We start from the raw sequence: 15,306 nt of genomic DNA on the forward strand, positions 1-15,306 counted from the left end.
GACCCTGTTCTGTTCAGCTAAGTTTTGCTGTCATTTAACTTATTTATTCAATTCAGCAATACCAATGTAATCTACAGCTTTTGCAGTAAATACTATGCATCATTGTTATAGCCTTTAAATGGTACCTATACACTATGTATGTTCTTATCTCAAGAACGGCAGGTTCAGTCTGCCTTCTCATGATGCCCTGGCACAGATTCTGCCACATTACCTTCAAAGTGACTCTCAACAGGAGCCTGCACCTGCACAGTCAGACCTGCAAGACACCAGCAGCAGACGGTTAGACAGAACTCTCTCTCATGAGCAGTGAATTCAAATAGAGTCGCTGATGTGTGATTTTCCTGTGCAGACTGCCTGTGCGTGTGAGTGAGGAGGATCTCTGCGATGCACCTGTGAATGCTCGTCATGCTGCGCTCGCTGTCCAGGTGAAAACACTGTGCCCTTTGGCTCAGAACTATTAAAATGTATAATGTTGTCAAAACTACAACAGTGAATCTCAGATCACTTACATTGCATTATTGATTAATCCCTCAGTGATTGGTGACAAGATAGTAGTCACAGCTGCCCTGAGGCAAATTAAGAGGAAAGTTGGCTTCCATTCCACACCAATGGCAGTTTAGGGGATTCCAATTGGTCAGACAACTCTCTCTCTAAGGTAGTCTCCCGGGCGCTGCACTGCTGCATTAAAGGATGCGTCAAATGAAGATGACATATTTTCCTATACTGGGACAAAGTTTAACTCTACATTGTAGTATTTATTTATATTTGAGAAATTTGGAGAAAGAGTCTCCAGGACAACATGCTCTTGAACTCAGACAGTTCAGCAGACAGTTTTGCAGCCTCAACACGCCAGTCTGTGGTACCATGGACATGTGCTGTGTTTCCCAGAGAGACAAGTCATTATTAACATATTACTTAATCATGAAGAGAAAACGGAAGCAAGACATTTAACTGAAGCCAATGAAAACATTATAGAATAGTACACAGTCTGATAAAGATCTGTTCTATATCGAGGACAGAGGAAGGTTTAAGATGTAGGCCATTGTGCTTGGGGGACCCTCACATCTCATCTCCATCGTGATTGTCACGGCCCTGCCCTTTCTATTAGATGCTCAATTTCACCCTGAGTCCCTTGGGAGCCTCAGCAGCAGCGGAGAGTGGAGCCCAAAAGCCCCTCCCACACACACTCTGGAGGACAGCAGCACAGGCACAACCAGACTGTAAAGAGGGCATCCTTTTAATTGCCAAAGTGCAGTCTTTAAATCTGGTGTTTTAGTTTATGTACCCATTTAGTGAGTTTTTTTTGTGTTGGTTTTGGTTCTGTTTTTTTTTCATCCATAGACCTGTCACTGTCTGGGTTCATCACATTTTGTTTATTTAGGCCACCATTTTAATTTCTATAATGCAGATCCTCATTTACTCGTGTTGGATGTTAAAAACCCGCACTCACAAGAGACATTTCCTGCAAATTGATGGTCAGACCACACCACCCTGGTCAAAAACGGTATCCATCCGGGGGCAGTGTTGGGGAGACCTCTAGTGGTGAAACTGCGCACAACAGCCACGATCATGACATCTCAATCTCTTAAATCTACAGTAAAGTGGTTTTGAAAGAAGTTTGATTAGGTCCTAATTAGGATCAAACTTCCCAACTCTGAATGTTAGTTTCCTACTTCAGCCTACAACAACTAACTCCCATATGTATTTTCTTTGACCCCACCTGGACAGTTTTGTCACTGTACCCCATGCTGTGTCCAGGAGGTGCAGAGGTACCGTGATGCCATGGGGCGGATGGCTGCGGACATGATCTCCCTGCGCACACAGCTTGTGGCGCTGCAGACCGAGAACAGCCGCCTGCGCACGCACTTGGCCGAGCATGAGGACCCGGGGCTGGATCTACTCAGGGACACAGATTTGGACGTGATGACCAAGGCTGAGATGGCCGACCGCATTGGTAAAACAGGCTCCAGAAACAGTAGTTGGACAAGGTTTATAGGTTCATAAACACACTTTTACATGCATAACACTAAATAAACATTTGGCTGCAAAGACATTTATTCCATCGACACTGTCATAACAACTGAACGTTTAACTTTAAACTTATAATTGAGATTCATACTATTGTGTTTGGAGAAAAGGAATGCAATGATGTCCTACACTCAGAGGCAAGGTGTATATGGTATTCTTATAGTATTCACAAATCGTTATTTTAATAATTATAAACCTAATCAATTATATTAGTGAAAAGGCCCTAAAATTGACTATATTACAAAAAGCTGAATTAATATCTGAATTAAAATGTGTTGGAATCAGCTGTGATGTCCTATAAAACCCAGCAAAAAAGTATTCTATTTAGCCTCAAATATCATAATAAATAACATGAGGTTAAAACTTCCATTATTCTGTCTAATAGTAGCAAAATGATAAATACTGGTGAGCTGTTACAAGGGCTTCTTCTGTGCAATGATTTTAGCTTAGTAATGTTTATAAATCCTTGCTGCAGACTGTGACGTTAATGATAAGGGGTTCATAAGTTGGGTTCATGGTCCGTGATATGGCATGTGGGCCGAGCTGGCTAATCTACTGAAGGACACTGAGCGACCTCGGCAGAGCAAGCCTCCCGCGTGCTGCTTTTTTCAAGTATCATCAAAATGAAAAGCTTTCCTTAGTAGAAGTCTAAAGAAGATAATGTTCTGACAGCTCCAAAGGATTCATTCAGATTCTATCACATGTGTTTGATGTGTCCACAGCCTCGCTCTCGTGCAGATTGTCCTGTGAGCGCAGCCAGAGCGCGGCTCAGAGCGACAGGATCCTGCAGCTGCAGAACCAGCTCATCAGGGTAAAGATCAGAGGCATGATTCAATCACAATCATACATTATGAACAACCTCAATTATATTTTCAGAACGCCTTTGAGCTGCACTATGTAACATTTCTAAACGGTCTGTCTCCTGCTTTTCCTCGTGTCATTGCTTTGCCTTTTAATTTCTATTGCAAAACATTCAAATATGTCATCACCATATGTCACTTTACTGACAAACATGAGAAGAGTTGGTTTGGAAACTTAAGAACGTGAAGATACTTTCTCTGTTCAGAAGAATGACAGTGAGAAGGAACTGCTGAAGCTCAAGGCGGTTCTCCAGCGGCAGCCTGGATTTGGACAGCAGGAGCAGAGGAGGATGAGAGAGCTGGAGGCCACCGTGCGCCACCAGGGCAAGGTTATATGCACTTTTTACATCATGATTTAAGATGTTTTTCTGTCAGATGCCCTCCCCAACCAGTACTGAGGTTATCAGTGTGTACTTTCAATTTAGCAGCTGTTGAATTGTTAAAAAGCAATATATAATTTAAATATGTACTAATGCTACAAAGATATAAACAAAAACAAATAACTATATGCACACACACAACAAGAGAAGATATATAACCGATATAAGTGATTTTATAAAACTGGTAACATCTTACAATTTATGTATTTACTCGGGCTATAGTTGAAGGAAGACATGCCCTGTGCATTGATTAATTGACCAAAAAGGGGGCGTGGCCCAGAGAAAGTCTCTCAAAACTATAAAGTATCTCTAATTTGACCAAATATTTGACCCAAACTGTACTCAAATGAGTCTACATTAATTCAATTATAGCAAAAAGCTTCTTAATAGTAAAAAATCACAAATCTCAACTCACTCCCAAACTCTGGGTAACTCTCTCCATGCCTTCTCAGTCCTGCTGTGGTCCACAGAAATATTCTATAATTAAAAGATTATAATAAAATATTTGGTAAACCATAGATATTTTGATGGACTAAATGACAAAAATGGCTAAAATGTAATTACAATGTCTACAATTGTGACCATCCAAATGTCTTTCTTGTCATATTGAGCTAATCCACACCTCTGTGTTTCAGGTGATCGAGAGAATGGAAAGAGCACAGCAAAGTTATCACGTCTCAGTGAAAAACAAACCAAAAACAAATGTCGGTTTGGCACAGAGAAAGGGAAACGGTGGGTCCAGTCGGCCAATTCTTAGCCAAAGCGAGCTCCGTCTCACTGCTGTGTTTGTGTTTTTATTTGTGTGAGGCAGAGATGGCGCCTGCAGCAGAGAGCGCTGGACTGAGACAGCAGATGTTCAGGGCTCCACAACCTCCCACACCATCTCCACCGCACAAAGCACCACCTCCACAACCCCAAGCAGCGGTACTGTATCAACAAATGAGGGAGGACAAATACCATAGTTTATCTGCAGATTTAGTCGTATGGTTGGATAAAGAGCATTCTTTAACCAGGAAAGTGAACTCTTATTACTCTTATTACTTTTATTACTCTTATTATATAGGCTTCTTTTGAAAATACTGACATTACAGGGGAGAAAGAGTACAACACCAACAAATCTGTATTTAACATAGCATTACATTTTCAGGTTGAAGATGCCTAAACACATTTCTGGACCTTTCTGCCTTTATCTATAATATATATTAATTTGCCAGGTCCGGTTTAAATTAACTTTATGTCTACAAAGTCAAACAATATATGTCTATTGCACTGCTCTAACTGGTCTTTCTGTTGTAAATCAGAGAAAAGCGACTGCAACAATGAGAGAAAGAATTGATTTATTGGCTGAACTGGAAAGAACAGAGACAAGACGCCACATTCTGGAGCAACAGGTAGAGATCAATATATTTTCCAAGTACATTTTTAAAGTTCTTTGCGTGATATTTATGTTGCAGCTTGAAGAAAACTCAAAGCTGTGGGGGAAACAGAAACAACAAATGCTGATCCAGCTCAATGAACACAAACATGGACTTGATCAGACGCCCACAACAGTCCAACAGTAAAGACACATCACATCGAAGGGAACGTGCTCTAAATGAATTGATTGATAAATTAATGCATTCCTAATTTAGTCCTGGTTTAAATCAAGACTTGGTCCTATTCTCGTTCTGGTCTAGTTTAGATGTGTGCAACTGTGAACACACCTTTAGTCCATATTTGCCAACTGATTTTTTGACCATTTTAATTGCCGCACTTGTTGATATAATAAATTGCTTTTATTGACGTCAATGTTGTCAAATGTGGATATAAAAAGTCTTTATTACTTTATTAACACTCCAATAAAGATGTCATATTCCTTTAAAAAGAAATTGCCTAATAAATTAGTAGCTTTTTGGAGAAAGAAAAAAACTTTTCACAATAACAAGTGGCATTTGAAGTAGGTCTAAATACTATACATTAGATTTAATTTATTTATCAAGTCAATGTACAAATACATTAAACATCAAAGCAGATATTTAACAGTTCATTTCCATCTGTGGTCCTTGGGGGAGGGGTCATCGCACAACTCTTTCGACAGCAATTTACAACTCAACTTTTTTATATAACTTAACTGTGTACATGGAGTTTATTACAACATATATTTCTTTAATACTAGTAATAATAAGTTTAATAAATACTTATACGTGTGGAGTGTTTTGTAGCGGCTTCAGTGTGAAGATAATTGGCTTGTCTGGTACAAGGATGAGTTCAAATGTGCTTTGTGCCTCAAGGTGTCGTTGCTTCTCCACTTTGAAGTTCTCCAGCATCTGAAAGGAAAAGGTAAAGGAGGGTCATGGTAGATTTGACGACATAATGTAGCTGCTTTAAAGAGACGTAACTATAGCCACGTGACTGCACTGCACCATGTCATTTAGATGTAGTTTGAGTGAATCATGAATTTGAATTTGAGTGGTTACAGTGGTATTGACAAAAGTAAATGTCCCAATGTATATCTAATAATTATAATAATCTAACAATATTTTTTTTCTTCTTTTTTTTCGAATATTAAACAAAAACAAAAAATAAGTCTTTTTAAACAGGTTTTTATTCGTCAAAGTTCATCTTATCAACTTTGCAATAAGATCCATCAGAATGATTAGTACGAAAATAATTTGTGGGTTAAAAATATAATAAAAATAAAGAAGAAAGACCCAATATAATAGTAATACAATTCTGAATGATAACAGTAGAAAAGAAATATGTAAAAAATGCAAATGTGGCTTGATCCTTTGCTGTCTTCTGTGACAATATTGATTGCACAACAGAGCTGCCAGGATGTTTTTAGATGACAGGAGTTTCCTCGATTGTGCAAATCCTCTCATAACAATCCACTGAGTATCATAATTTGATGGTATGGTTGATCGTACTGGACCATGACATTTGAACATCGTCACTCACATGGATGAGGAAGATCTGCATCTCAGTCTCTGCGATCCTGCGTCCCAAACACTGTCGGGGGCCAAACCCGAAGCCCAGACTCCGGAAGTACTGCGTCTCAGTGCGGAGCCAGCGAGAGGGCAGGTACAGCTCAGGGCGGAAGAACACCTTAGGGTCCCGGCCCATGGCGAAGAGTCCCAGCTGCACCAGAGTCTAGACACGTGCACACAACACGTCAAGACACAAGATACTGTATAGAGTCTTTCTATTCACTGACACTTACCCCCGCTGGGATGTGGTAGTTCTGAATAATGATGTCGTCGGCTATGTATCTTTGTAGGCTGACGGCAACTGGATGTAACCTACAGAATCAGTAAGAATCAAAGCTACTTAAATCAAAGTTGTTTTGCGGTGGAAGATGGGAAATATCTTCTCCCTGTGTTTTTTAAATCTCATTTTAAGACCCACTTTTATTCTCTTGCATTTAATATTGCATGAACTGTGTGCTTGTATGTGTTTTTTTTTTTTAACACATATTTTAATGTGTTTACCGTAATTATTGCCATTTTATGTTTTTGCTCTTATGGTTTTATACTAGCTTTAGGAATAGTAAAATGTATTGAGCATGTATTCCTTTTTTATGGTTCATCATTTTTATTATTAAATCATTCTTAATTCATAGTTTTATTTCTTCTTAGTTCTAATAGAATCTGCTGCATCCAACTTTAAGTTTGAATCTGCAACACGAGAAAACAAAAAGGGTAGAGGTGTAATTACCCACAGGTTGTTTTCATCATTTGATTATGTATCCTTTAAAATTGAGCTAAAACAGTCTCCATCCATTCTCTTCATTGTTTTATAAAAGCCTCCCCAGCACTGCCAAAGTTTCGTCGATGATTTTACTTTCAGTATGACATTATTTCAGTTGTCTGCACAGACTTTGATGGTTTGGTCATTACAGGTGATTTCAACGTTCATGTGGATAACATTTGTGACATAAACGCTAAAGAGATTGATGCTGTCCTTGAAACCTTCAGTCTTACTCAGCATGTGAGAGGCCCCACCCACAGCAGAGGGCACACTCTGAATCTTCTAATTAAAGGGGGTTAATATTTCAAACCTCAATGTGGTCGATGCTGCTCTGTCTAATCATTTCTGTGTCTTCTTTGACCACCGGCTGGTCCTGCAGTTTTTTGGAGGAGACACATAAATGATGATAAATGATGGCACAGGTTCACAGTTTATGGAAATGATAAACTAGGAAAATGTTAGAATGTTACTATTATACTGTACTATGTTCTAATGTAAATTATTTTTTTTTTAACTCTGTTACATCTAGTGTTTTCAATGTTCTGGATGCCTATGAAGGCTAACTTTTTTTTTTTAGTTAAGCAGAAGGCACCATGGAGAAATGATGATTCGGTCAGGGCACAGAAAAGGGAGTGCGACCGGGCCCAACGGAAATGGCACAAGTCAAAGCTCCAGGTTCAAAAAGACCAGTTTAAGTTGTACATGTACAACCTCATTTTATGTAGAACTAGGGAAAGATATTTTTCTGAAATAATTGGAAGCTGCAGTAACAACTCTGAGGATTAATAAACTAATTTCCACCTCCAAGTGTAATGAGATTGCACCTTTTGTTAACTGTGAGGTCAAGCAACAGAAACCATAATTATACCAAATAGAGAGGAAAACAATGACTGAATGTATATAATATTTACCTTAGTGTCTCTTTGAGCGCTCCTTTGACCAGAGGAATATGCTTGAGCATTTCTTGCATGTTTCCTTGGCTTTCCGCTCGAGCCTTGATCACCTCCGCCCTCAGCTCCTCCTGGAGGTTTGGGTGCCGTGCCAACTCATACAGCGTCCACAGAAGGGTAATGGACGTCTGCTTGCAAAAACAAGTCATAATTATTCATACTTTTCAATAGACCCTTTAAAACACTGTCATCAGAATGTTCAAAAATCTGTGATTGAGGCAAAATGGAGTAGACAATAATATATTATCAATGATTAACTGACCTCAGATCCAATTGTTAATGGTTTTCTAGTGTAGAAACATCAGGATTATTTTTTGGAAAGTGAATGTCTGTAATCTATCTGTAGATTAAATTAAAACACTTTGGTTTTTCATATTTTGTGTATGTTATCCCATTTTTTCTGAAATCCCATCAAATTCCACTTCACTTTTGCCTCCATTACAGAATTGATTTATATTTTTTGATAAACATTAAAAGAATCTATATGACAAGGTTCATTTCACGCATCCCTGCTGACCGTGTCTACTCCTCCAGCCATTAGCTCAGTGATGCTGGCCTTGATATCCTCAATAGACAGCTTATCCAACAGGAGCAGGCTGGCCAGGACTCCAGGATACTTCGTTGACTGACCAGCGTCCTGGCGCAGCTGTCGGTAGATGTTGTGGATGCACCGGTCCGCTGTAGGGCAAAGTGTAAACTGTTACTCGTAAGAAGGGCCTCTTCTTCTCCATTCAATTTATTTTCAACAATTATTATGTGTTTTTGTACAGTACAGCATGTGAGTGAGAGGTTTTGAATGGCATTGCAACATTCCAAAGAAGTAGAATATTTAAAGGTCCGCTACTGAACGTAACCCACCAGAGAAGTTACATAGTGCCCCTTTAAGTAGCATGGGTGGCAGACAAAATGATTATTTCCCACCCACTGGACATTAGCCAGTACAAAACAGGGCAGAGGTCATGCTGGTCCTATCACCGTGCAACAACTGCAGCAGCAACTCCCAAAAGATAAAAATCTGCTTCAACATTGGAGATTGCGTATAACCATGCTGCGTGGTGGCTGAGTGGATAGCACATATGCCAAGCTCTGTATGCACCCGGCCGCAGCGACATGAGCTTTGATTACGGCTCCTTCCAGTTCTCATCCCCATTTCACGCTACACTGTCCTGTCCAATAAAAACCTATCCTGTCCTACAAAAAATCCTTGACAAAAGAGGAAAGCAGAGGACCATAGCATGTCGCCTAATGACTCCGCCCTCCCTCTGACACATGGTACATTTACGGTACATTTACATTTACACGACCAGTAAAGATCATACCTGGAATAATCACACCTGGTGACATGTGTCAGTTAATCAATGGATATTTGGAGTAACTGTTGTATTTGGAAGAGAATGAATTTTTAAAATAACTCATAACTCAATAACTTTCATTCTTTGACATTTTCTCTTAATTTTGTCACATTAGTTTGCCCTTTTTTTGTGTGTGCATATTTATCATTATCATTATCATTGCATATTATCATTGTTAATAATCTGATAACTCCATAAATAAAACACACGATCAAGATTCTGAGGTGCATGTAAACATAGCAGGAGACATAATCACAAAATCTGTTATAAAATGTCTTCTGGTCATCTGATTTCTCTCTGATTACGCACATCAGATTTTGAGGTTTGCATGTCATCTAAAAAAAACGTCAAGGTCCAGAAATGACATAATAATCAGATGTTGGGGTGCAATGTAAACATAGCCAACGTGACATTAAAACTACCAATACAGTTTATCATATAAGTGAGTCCAGAAGCAGACCTTGGTTGAAGATACCGTCCCAGGCGTCCACATGGTCCCGCCACACTTTGGAGCCCAGTCTCCTCAGCAGCTCCGGGGGCACGTACAGCATGGGGGACGTGGTCTTGAACATGACCGTGATGCAGTTGATAAAGTGCTGCGCGTCAGGATCTATGTAGTCCAGCATCAGACCCAGGCGCTCGCCGTACAACACCGAACTCACCGCTGTGGGAGGAACAACGGACCAGAAATCAGAGCCAAACCGGCACCGGGCGTGTCAATGTTCACACTTCATCCTTCGTTCTGAGTTTGTTGTTGGAGGGGTACTCTAATTTGTTTTTGTGTGGTCTATGTGCAGAAGAAGACAGGTCAAAATAAGGAGTTGTGCTCATGTCTCGTTATGGCACAGACTAACTATTTTGGCTATATTATATTGGTGAACAAGCATCATTTGCCAACATAATTATCCAAAAAAATTGCATCTTTATCTGTCATGTCAAAGTAGGATAAAGTTTTTTTTGTTTTAGTGCTTTTCCGTCCTTACCACTTTCGTTTACATTTAAAACTTTGTTCTCGTCACCTGCACAAGTGTGAAGAATGAGAAAGAAATCCAATCATGTCGGATGTAACTATTTACCGTATTTTACGGTGTTTAAGTTGCACCAGCCAAAAAATCATAATAGAGAAGAAAAAAACATATATAAGTTGCACTGGAGTATGAAATTAACAAATAAAATATCACATATAAGTCGCTCCGGACTATAAGTATAAGTATAAAAGTATATATATAAGTATAAGGCCAAAAAACCCGGCCAAAACTATGACAAAAGGTGCGACTTATAGTCCGGAAAATACAGTAAATGACATTTCAATCATCTGATAACTCCAGAAATCATATAATGAGCAACAGCATCATGAAATAAATCTGATCATGGTCACATTTGAGGGGGAAAAGAGACTTTGACCTGCAGTGTGAAGTGAACGTATCCATTCTAGGACAGCCTTACATTCCAACGCGTATTTGAAGAGCTCCTGGGACAAGTCCGTGGTCCATTTGTTCTGACCACTTCGCTTGATCTTTTTGTGAACTCTGGCAACAAAATCCTGGCCCACCTCCTCGAGCAACGGGACAAAGTTTCCCTGGACTTTTGGAGCGATCACCTCTTTGTTCAGGATGACACGGTTCGAACGCCAGTCCTCCCCACTCCTGGAGAGAAATACTATCAAACCAGCGCATGCTGTATGTGTAGAATCAGCCTGAGTCTAGATACATCTGCCCATTCGACTCTCACAGTAAAATAATAATTTTAAAAAATATATATATAGTACATGCAGAAAAAACATTAAGCGTAACATGTCTTAACTCTGACTGAGGCATTTAAAAAACTGTTTTGACCAATACCACACACTTGAGAAGAACTCCATATTTGCGGTTCCTGTAGTCTCTGTATGCAGTCCACGGCTCCACTTTAAGTCTTTTCGGATAATGACCCTCAGCTTTGAAAAGAATGGCTGCGTCCTCAGGGTTTATGATGTTTACACTGTCGTAGTAGCCGATTTTTTCTCTGACAGACAGAACAGAAACATGTTAACTCAGCCCCCGTGCACGCCCAATTTACAAAGTTTAGCCTTGGCCTATAAAGTATCCTTGTTTGTAAAATAAATCCTTCTATAGACATAACAAGTCACCAGTTACATCAGCTTTGAGATTTGGGGACTGGAGGATGGCATAGTCCTTGCATATTGATTTACGCCCGATTTATTCAGTTCAAATGGTTAATAAGAATATATGTAGCAGCAATAGATCTCCACAGGTATAAGAGTGACATTTCAAACTTATGTTAAACATGTACAGAATGTAGAGGAATATATTTATTGGATGTGGTATTGTGGAAAATGACACTGTTCTAGGAGATTAATATCTGAGAAACCTATGCAGAAGTGGAAAATGTTTATAGAAATTAGTTTTTTGAATGATAAAACATTGTATCTTTTATTGGAAGAAAATGCATTGACCTACAGCCTGTGAGTGGATGAAGCAATTGCCCTCCCATTGGAAAGTAAAATATACTGAAGGGCAAACAGGAAATGTTTGAGATTTTTTATTTCAGTGAGTACTGTTCTGTATGTGTGTTGTGTTCTTGAAAAAGTTCAATAAAAATATTTTGGGAGAGAAAGAACATTGAGATAAGCACGGCACGGCTTGTGATAGCCTTCATACCTGTAAATGGGCCCAAACGTGTTGAAGTTTTGCACCATGATACGATGAAGGTTTTTGAAGCCGTCTTGTTTCCAGAAGTTGTAGAGATTAGCCGCTCCGTTCTTCCACAGCCCGGGGATCTCACTGAAGGGCCGGATGCCGCTGCTCTCTGTGTACGTCTGTCGAATCACAGGCAAACTGCTGCTGCAGCGGGACCCCATGGGAGCCCCTTCCCTCATCAGTGGACAACGCCAGACACTCCACCGGGCCATATTGAGGACACAGTGAGCTGAGCAGCACTGATTCAGGGACATGTCCTGGAGGAGGTTGACTCCCCCTTGGCAGCGCTCAAGGCAAACAGACAGGAACGCTCTACTGAAGTTACGTTTACTTTAGATTTATTTTGACATATTAAACATGCTGGAGAAGAGAAAAAAGATGAGAATGTTTTAAAAAGATTTATTGAAATGTTATAAACCTGCATAAACTGTTTCAAATAATAATCTGATATACTATTCGTCTTTTACAAAGTCACACATTTATAAATTAAAAACATAATAAATAATGAAATACATTATTTTCTAAGTAGTTGAATGACTTCCTCTAATTTCATGGCAGTTTTCACGTCGCCCTGAATCCGAAGTCTGCCACTGCTGTAGGCAGCAAATGGCCTTAGTGTTCCTTCAAAAAGAGCCTGAAGGTCGGTGTCTGTCAGACTGAGAGTGACGTCAGGGTCTGGAGACGACCCTGTCCCCGCGGCGCCGCTCCCTGCAGCACAAACATCAGAGTTACTATCACATTTAGTTATGACATTAACAAATAGTGGGCAAAACGTCTGACCTCGTCTTAAATCCACATAGTAACTATGCTGCTGCTTGTCTGCAGAGCTGATGTAGAACTGGAAGCAGGCTTGAACTCGACTCACCAGACTCTCAGAGAGAAGAAGTCTGACAGCATTGAGCAGCTCCTCCACAGAGTGAGGAGAGGGGCCAGGTGCCAGTTCATCTGTCACTGTCACAGTGACAGTGTCCTCTAAAAAAAAAAAAAGAAAAAAAAAAGACCCGTGTTACATATAATGTAACTCATATATAGTGCCTTATATACATGTCATGTGAAAATACCTAGTTTTGGCTGAGGCTGACTTTGACTGAAAAAGTGCATGGCCAGCTGCTGAATGGGCCCAGCGAGGCCTTCCATTCCAGGGACGGATGGAGGCACAATGAAGGGCGCCTGTGGGGCTTCCTCTGTTTTAGAGGTAGAGCCAATTACAAGTTCAACCCGGTCCACCTCAAGCCCCCAGGGCTTTGTCATCTCATTAATGTCCATCTTTATACAAGGAAAATGTATGCTGTGATTAAAAGGAACCACACACATTAAATGTTTACACAGAATAAGTGAGCTCACCCCCAGATATTCACCCAGTTTGACCCGCTCACACTGGATCTCTCTGACTGTCCTCCTTGACAGACTGTAACTCAGAGCCTTGTGAGCTGTCATCCGTGTGGAGGCATTCAGGTCCTGCACAGCCACAACGGACAGGACCGGGTTCCAAATCCTGAACTGGATATCTGCTCCAACCAACAACAGACCACCATCTAATGTCCTAACCTGGAAGAACACACAGACACCTCTAGCCAAGAGTAACTTCAGTCATTTCAGAGGACAACGCAAACGTGACACCAGTTCTGCAAACACAAATGGACTACAAACGTGTGACTTTAGTCCACAGCAGTAGCAGCAGGAGATTGTACCTGACAGGGAGGAATGTTGAAGGCTCTGGTGCGGAGGTCGACTCTCTGCCATTGGTCGATGAGAGGAAGCACTAAGACGACACCTGGACCTTTAGGGGAACAAATACGACCCAGACGAAACACCACAATTTTTTCATAGTTGAGCACGGTCTGTGAGGGAAAACACATTTCATTTAGCGTTAATTCATATTTTATAGACTGAGGATAGCATGATATAAGCGTAATCTAACCTTAAAGACAAACCATCCTGATATTGGAAAGGTTATAAAGGTCACAATGTGGACCAAGAAAATTACTATGAGGTGACAAATGCGAGAGAGCCAGCCCTGGGAAGTGTCTACAGAAAGGGTGATAATAAGCACAGGTTAAAAGAATTAGATTAAATGTAGAATCCAGTTTATTAAACCCTTTTCAAGTGTTTAAATGTCAGTTAGTTTGCTTCTCTATCACTTCTCTATAACAAGGGACAGAAACATGTTTTCTACCCTTGAGCATCACAAAATATATATTTAGAGGGGATGAAGGCTTCAAGACTTTGCGTGCATAAAAAACACAATTGTTCATGTTTTATAACCAGACTCTAATATCACTCACATGTAGCTAGTTGAGTGGTTATCATTTGGGGGGGGGGGAATTATTTTCTTTTATCCATCCATCCATCCATCCATTTTCTACCGCTTGTTCCCTTTCGGGGTCGCGGGTGACTGGAGCCTATCCCAGTGACTTTGGGCCTTAGGCGGGGTACACCCTGGACAGTGGCCAACTTGTCGCAGGGCCAACACAGAGACATAGACATATTTTCTTTTATATTTTATGATATTCTTTGGCAAATTCCAACTTCCCCATTTAAATTGCATTATTTTCCACTTTGATTTAACTTTAATAACTTTTGAAAGATCTATAATACTGTAATATATATATATATATATATATATATATATATATATATATATATATATATATATATATATATATATATATATATATATATATATACACAATAACAAAAGAGCTGGTGATGTCAGGCCATGAGATCACGAGTCTGAACACAAATCAACACGATCTTTTACCCCTGAAGTCCTGCTGAGAGACACTGGGGACGTGGTCAAAGGACAGTCCTCTGTGGGGGTCCGACACAAACAGACCCGGGGTGTCCTTCGTGGTGGTCTCCCTCTGCTGCAGAGGCTCGTACCCGTACCCTGCAGACCCGAACATCTCTGTTTTTAGCCCAGAGCTAAAGCTAAAGCTAGCCTGGTGAGTTTAGTTTCAACCGTTTATTTCCTTTAACAGAAGCATCGTTGTGTGCAGATCAATGGCGCATATTTCGTCTAAGTGCTGAATAATTATGAAAGTGTAAATAATATGATAAATCAAAATGAAATAGAATACATCTATAGATCCAGAAACGTTCGGGCACTTCCGGGTTTTTCCTTTTATGTTGTTGTGCCGCTGGTCTGTGCTCGTCATTGCCCTCTGCTGGCGGATGTAGGCCACTGGCTACTGGCTAAATACTGATAAAACTGTCTGACTGGTGTGATCTTCTAAAAGGACTCTGTCTGTCCTGCTCTCTGCTCCTGTCTGTTCCTCTCTTCTTCTCTTACAATCACAGTTGTAGGAAGC

The 15,306-nt window shown here is 40.2% G+C and overlaps 3 protein-coding genes across 4 annotated transcripts; 1 reads left to right on the plus strand and 2 right to left on the minus strand.

Moving 5' to 3' along the window:
• The first annotated feature begins 1,757 nt into the window (after positions 1-1,757).
• On the plus strand, positions 1,758-4,430 carry ccdc33 (coiled-coil domain containing 33). Its single transcript, XM_072435663.1, has 6 exons — positions 1,758-1,954; positions 2,751-2,839; positions 3,095-3,217; positions 3,904-4,000; positions 4,080-4,192; positions 4,416-4,430. Exons 1-6 carry the CDS (start codon positions 1,783-1,785, stop codon positions 4,428-4,430), a joined length of 609 nt encoding a protein of 202 aa, XP_072291764.1. The 5' UTR covers positions 1,758-1,782.
• An 848-nt stretch (positions 4,431-5,278) lies between these two features.
• cyp11a1.2 (cytochrome P450 family 11 subfamily A member 1, tandem duplicate 2) lies at positions 5,279-12,238 on the minus strand. Of its 2 annotated transcripts, none has more exons than XM_072434984.1 (9): positions 11,957-12,238; positions 11,145-11,300; positions 10,743-10,942; positions 9,757-9,960; positions 8,462-8,622; positions 7,906-8,072; positions 6,468-6,546; positions 6,206-6,397; positions 5,279-5,574 (listed from the first exon to the last, which is right to left on the minus strand). In XM_072434984.1, exons 1-9 carry the CDS (start codon positions 12,205-12,207, stop codon positions 5,446-5,448), a joined length of 1,539 nt encoding a protein of 512 aa, XP_072291085.1. In that variant the 5' UTR covers positions 12,208-12,238; the 3' UTR covers positions 5,279-5,445. The 2 variants fall into 2 exon arrangements, with proteins under 2 accessions (XP_072291085.1, XP_072291086.1); XM_072434985.1 differs by having other exon boundaries at positions 10,743-10,955; positions 11,957-12,222.
• Positions 11,957-14,946, minus strand: stoml1 (stomatin (EPB72)-like 1). The gene is made up of 7 exons (XM_072434986.1): positions 14,757-14,946; positions 13,917-14,023; positions 13,687-13,836; positions 13,340-13,543; positions 13,057-13,261; positions 12,776-12,967; positions 11,957-12,703 (listed from the first exon to the last, which is right to left on the minus strand). Exons 1-7 carry the CDS (start codon positions 14,899-14,901, stop codon positions 12,510-12,512), a joined length of 1,197 nt encoding a protein of 398 aa, XP_072291087.1. The 5' UTR covers positions 14,902-14,946; the 3' UTR covers positions 11,957-12,509.
• Between the last annotated feature and the right edge of the window lie 360 nt (positions 14,947-15,306).

This window comes from Eucyclogobius newberryi, unplaced genomic scaffold (genome assembly GCF_026437365.1).
Source record: "Eucyclogobius newberryi isolate DKJ021-1_F unplaced genomic scaffold, fEucNew1.0.hap1 SCAF_7, whole genome shotgun sequence".
Lineage (NCBI taxonomy): Eukaryota > Metazoa > Chordata > Actinopteri > Gobiiformes > Gobiidae > Eucyclogobius > Eucyclogobius newberryi.

Excerpts from the sequence above, each read along its gene's own strand:
- ccdc33 (XM_072435663.1), top strand. The coding sequence starts at position 1,783 with ATGGGGCGGATGGCTGCGGACATGATCTCCCTGCGCACACAGCTTGTG. Across the intron at positions 1,955-2,750 it reads TGAGATGGCCGACCGCATTG|CCTCGCTCTCGTGCAGATTG; the intron begins GTAAAACAGGCT and ends ATGTGTCCACAG. Across the intron at positions 2,840-3,094 it reads TGCAGAACCAGCTCATCAGG|AAGAATGACAGTGAGAAGGA; the intron begins GTAAAGATCAGA and ends TTCTCTGTTCAG.
- stoml1 (XM_072434986.1), bottom strand. The coding sequence starts at position 14,901 with ATGTTCGGGTCTGCAGGGTACGGGTACGAGCCTCTGCAGCAGAGGGAG. Across the intron at positions 13,837-13,916 it reads CAGGATGGTTTGTCTTTAAG|ACCGTGCTCAACTATGAAAA; the intron begins GTTAGATTACGC and ends TTTCCCTCACAG. Across the intron at positions 13,262-13,339 it reads AACTGGGTGAATATCTGGGG|ATGGACATTAATGAGATGAC; the intron begins GTGAGCTCACTT and ends CCTTGTATAAAG.
- cyp11a1.2 (XM_072434984.1), bottom strand. The coding sequence starts at position 12,207 with ATGGCCCGGTGGAGTGTCTGGCGTTGTCCACTGATGAGGGAAGGGGCT. Across the intron at positions 11,301-11,956 it reads ACGTTTGGGCCCATTTACAG|AGAAAAAATCGGCTACTACG; the intron begins GTATGAAGGCTA and ends TCTGTCTGTCAG. Across the intron at positions 8,623-9,756 it reads GGACGGTATCTTCAACCAAG|CGGACCGGTGCATCCACAAC; the intron begins GTCTGCTTCTGG and ends TTTGCCCTACAG.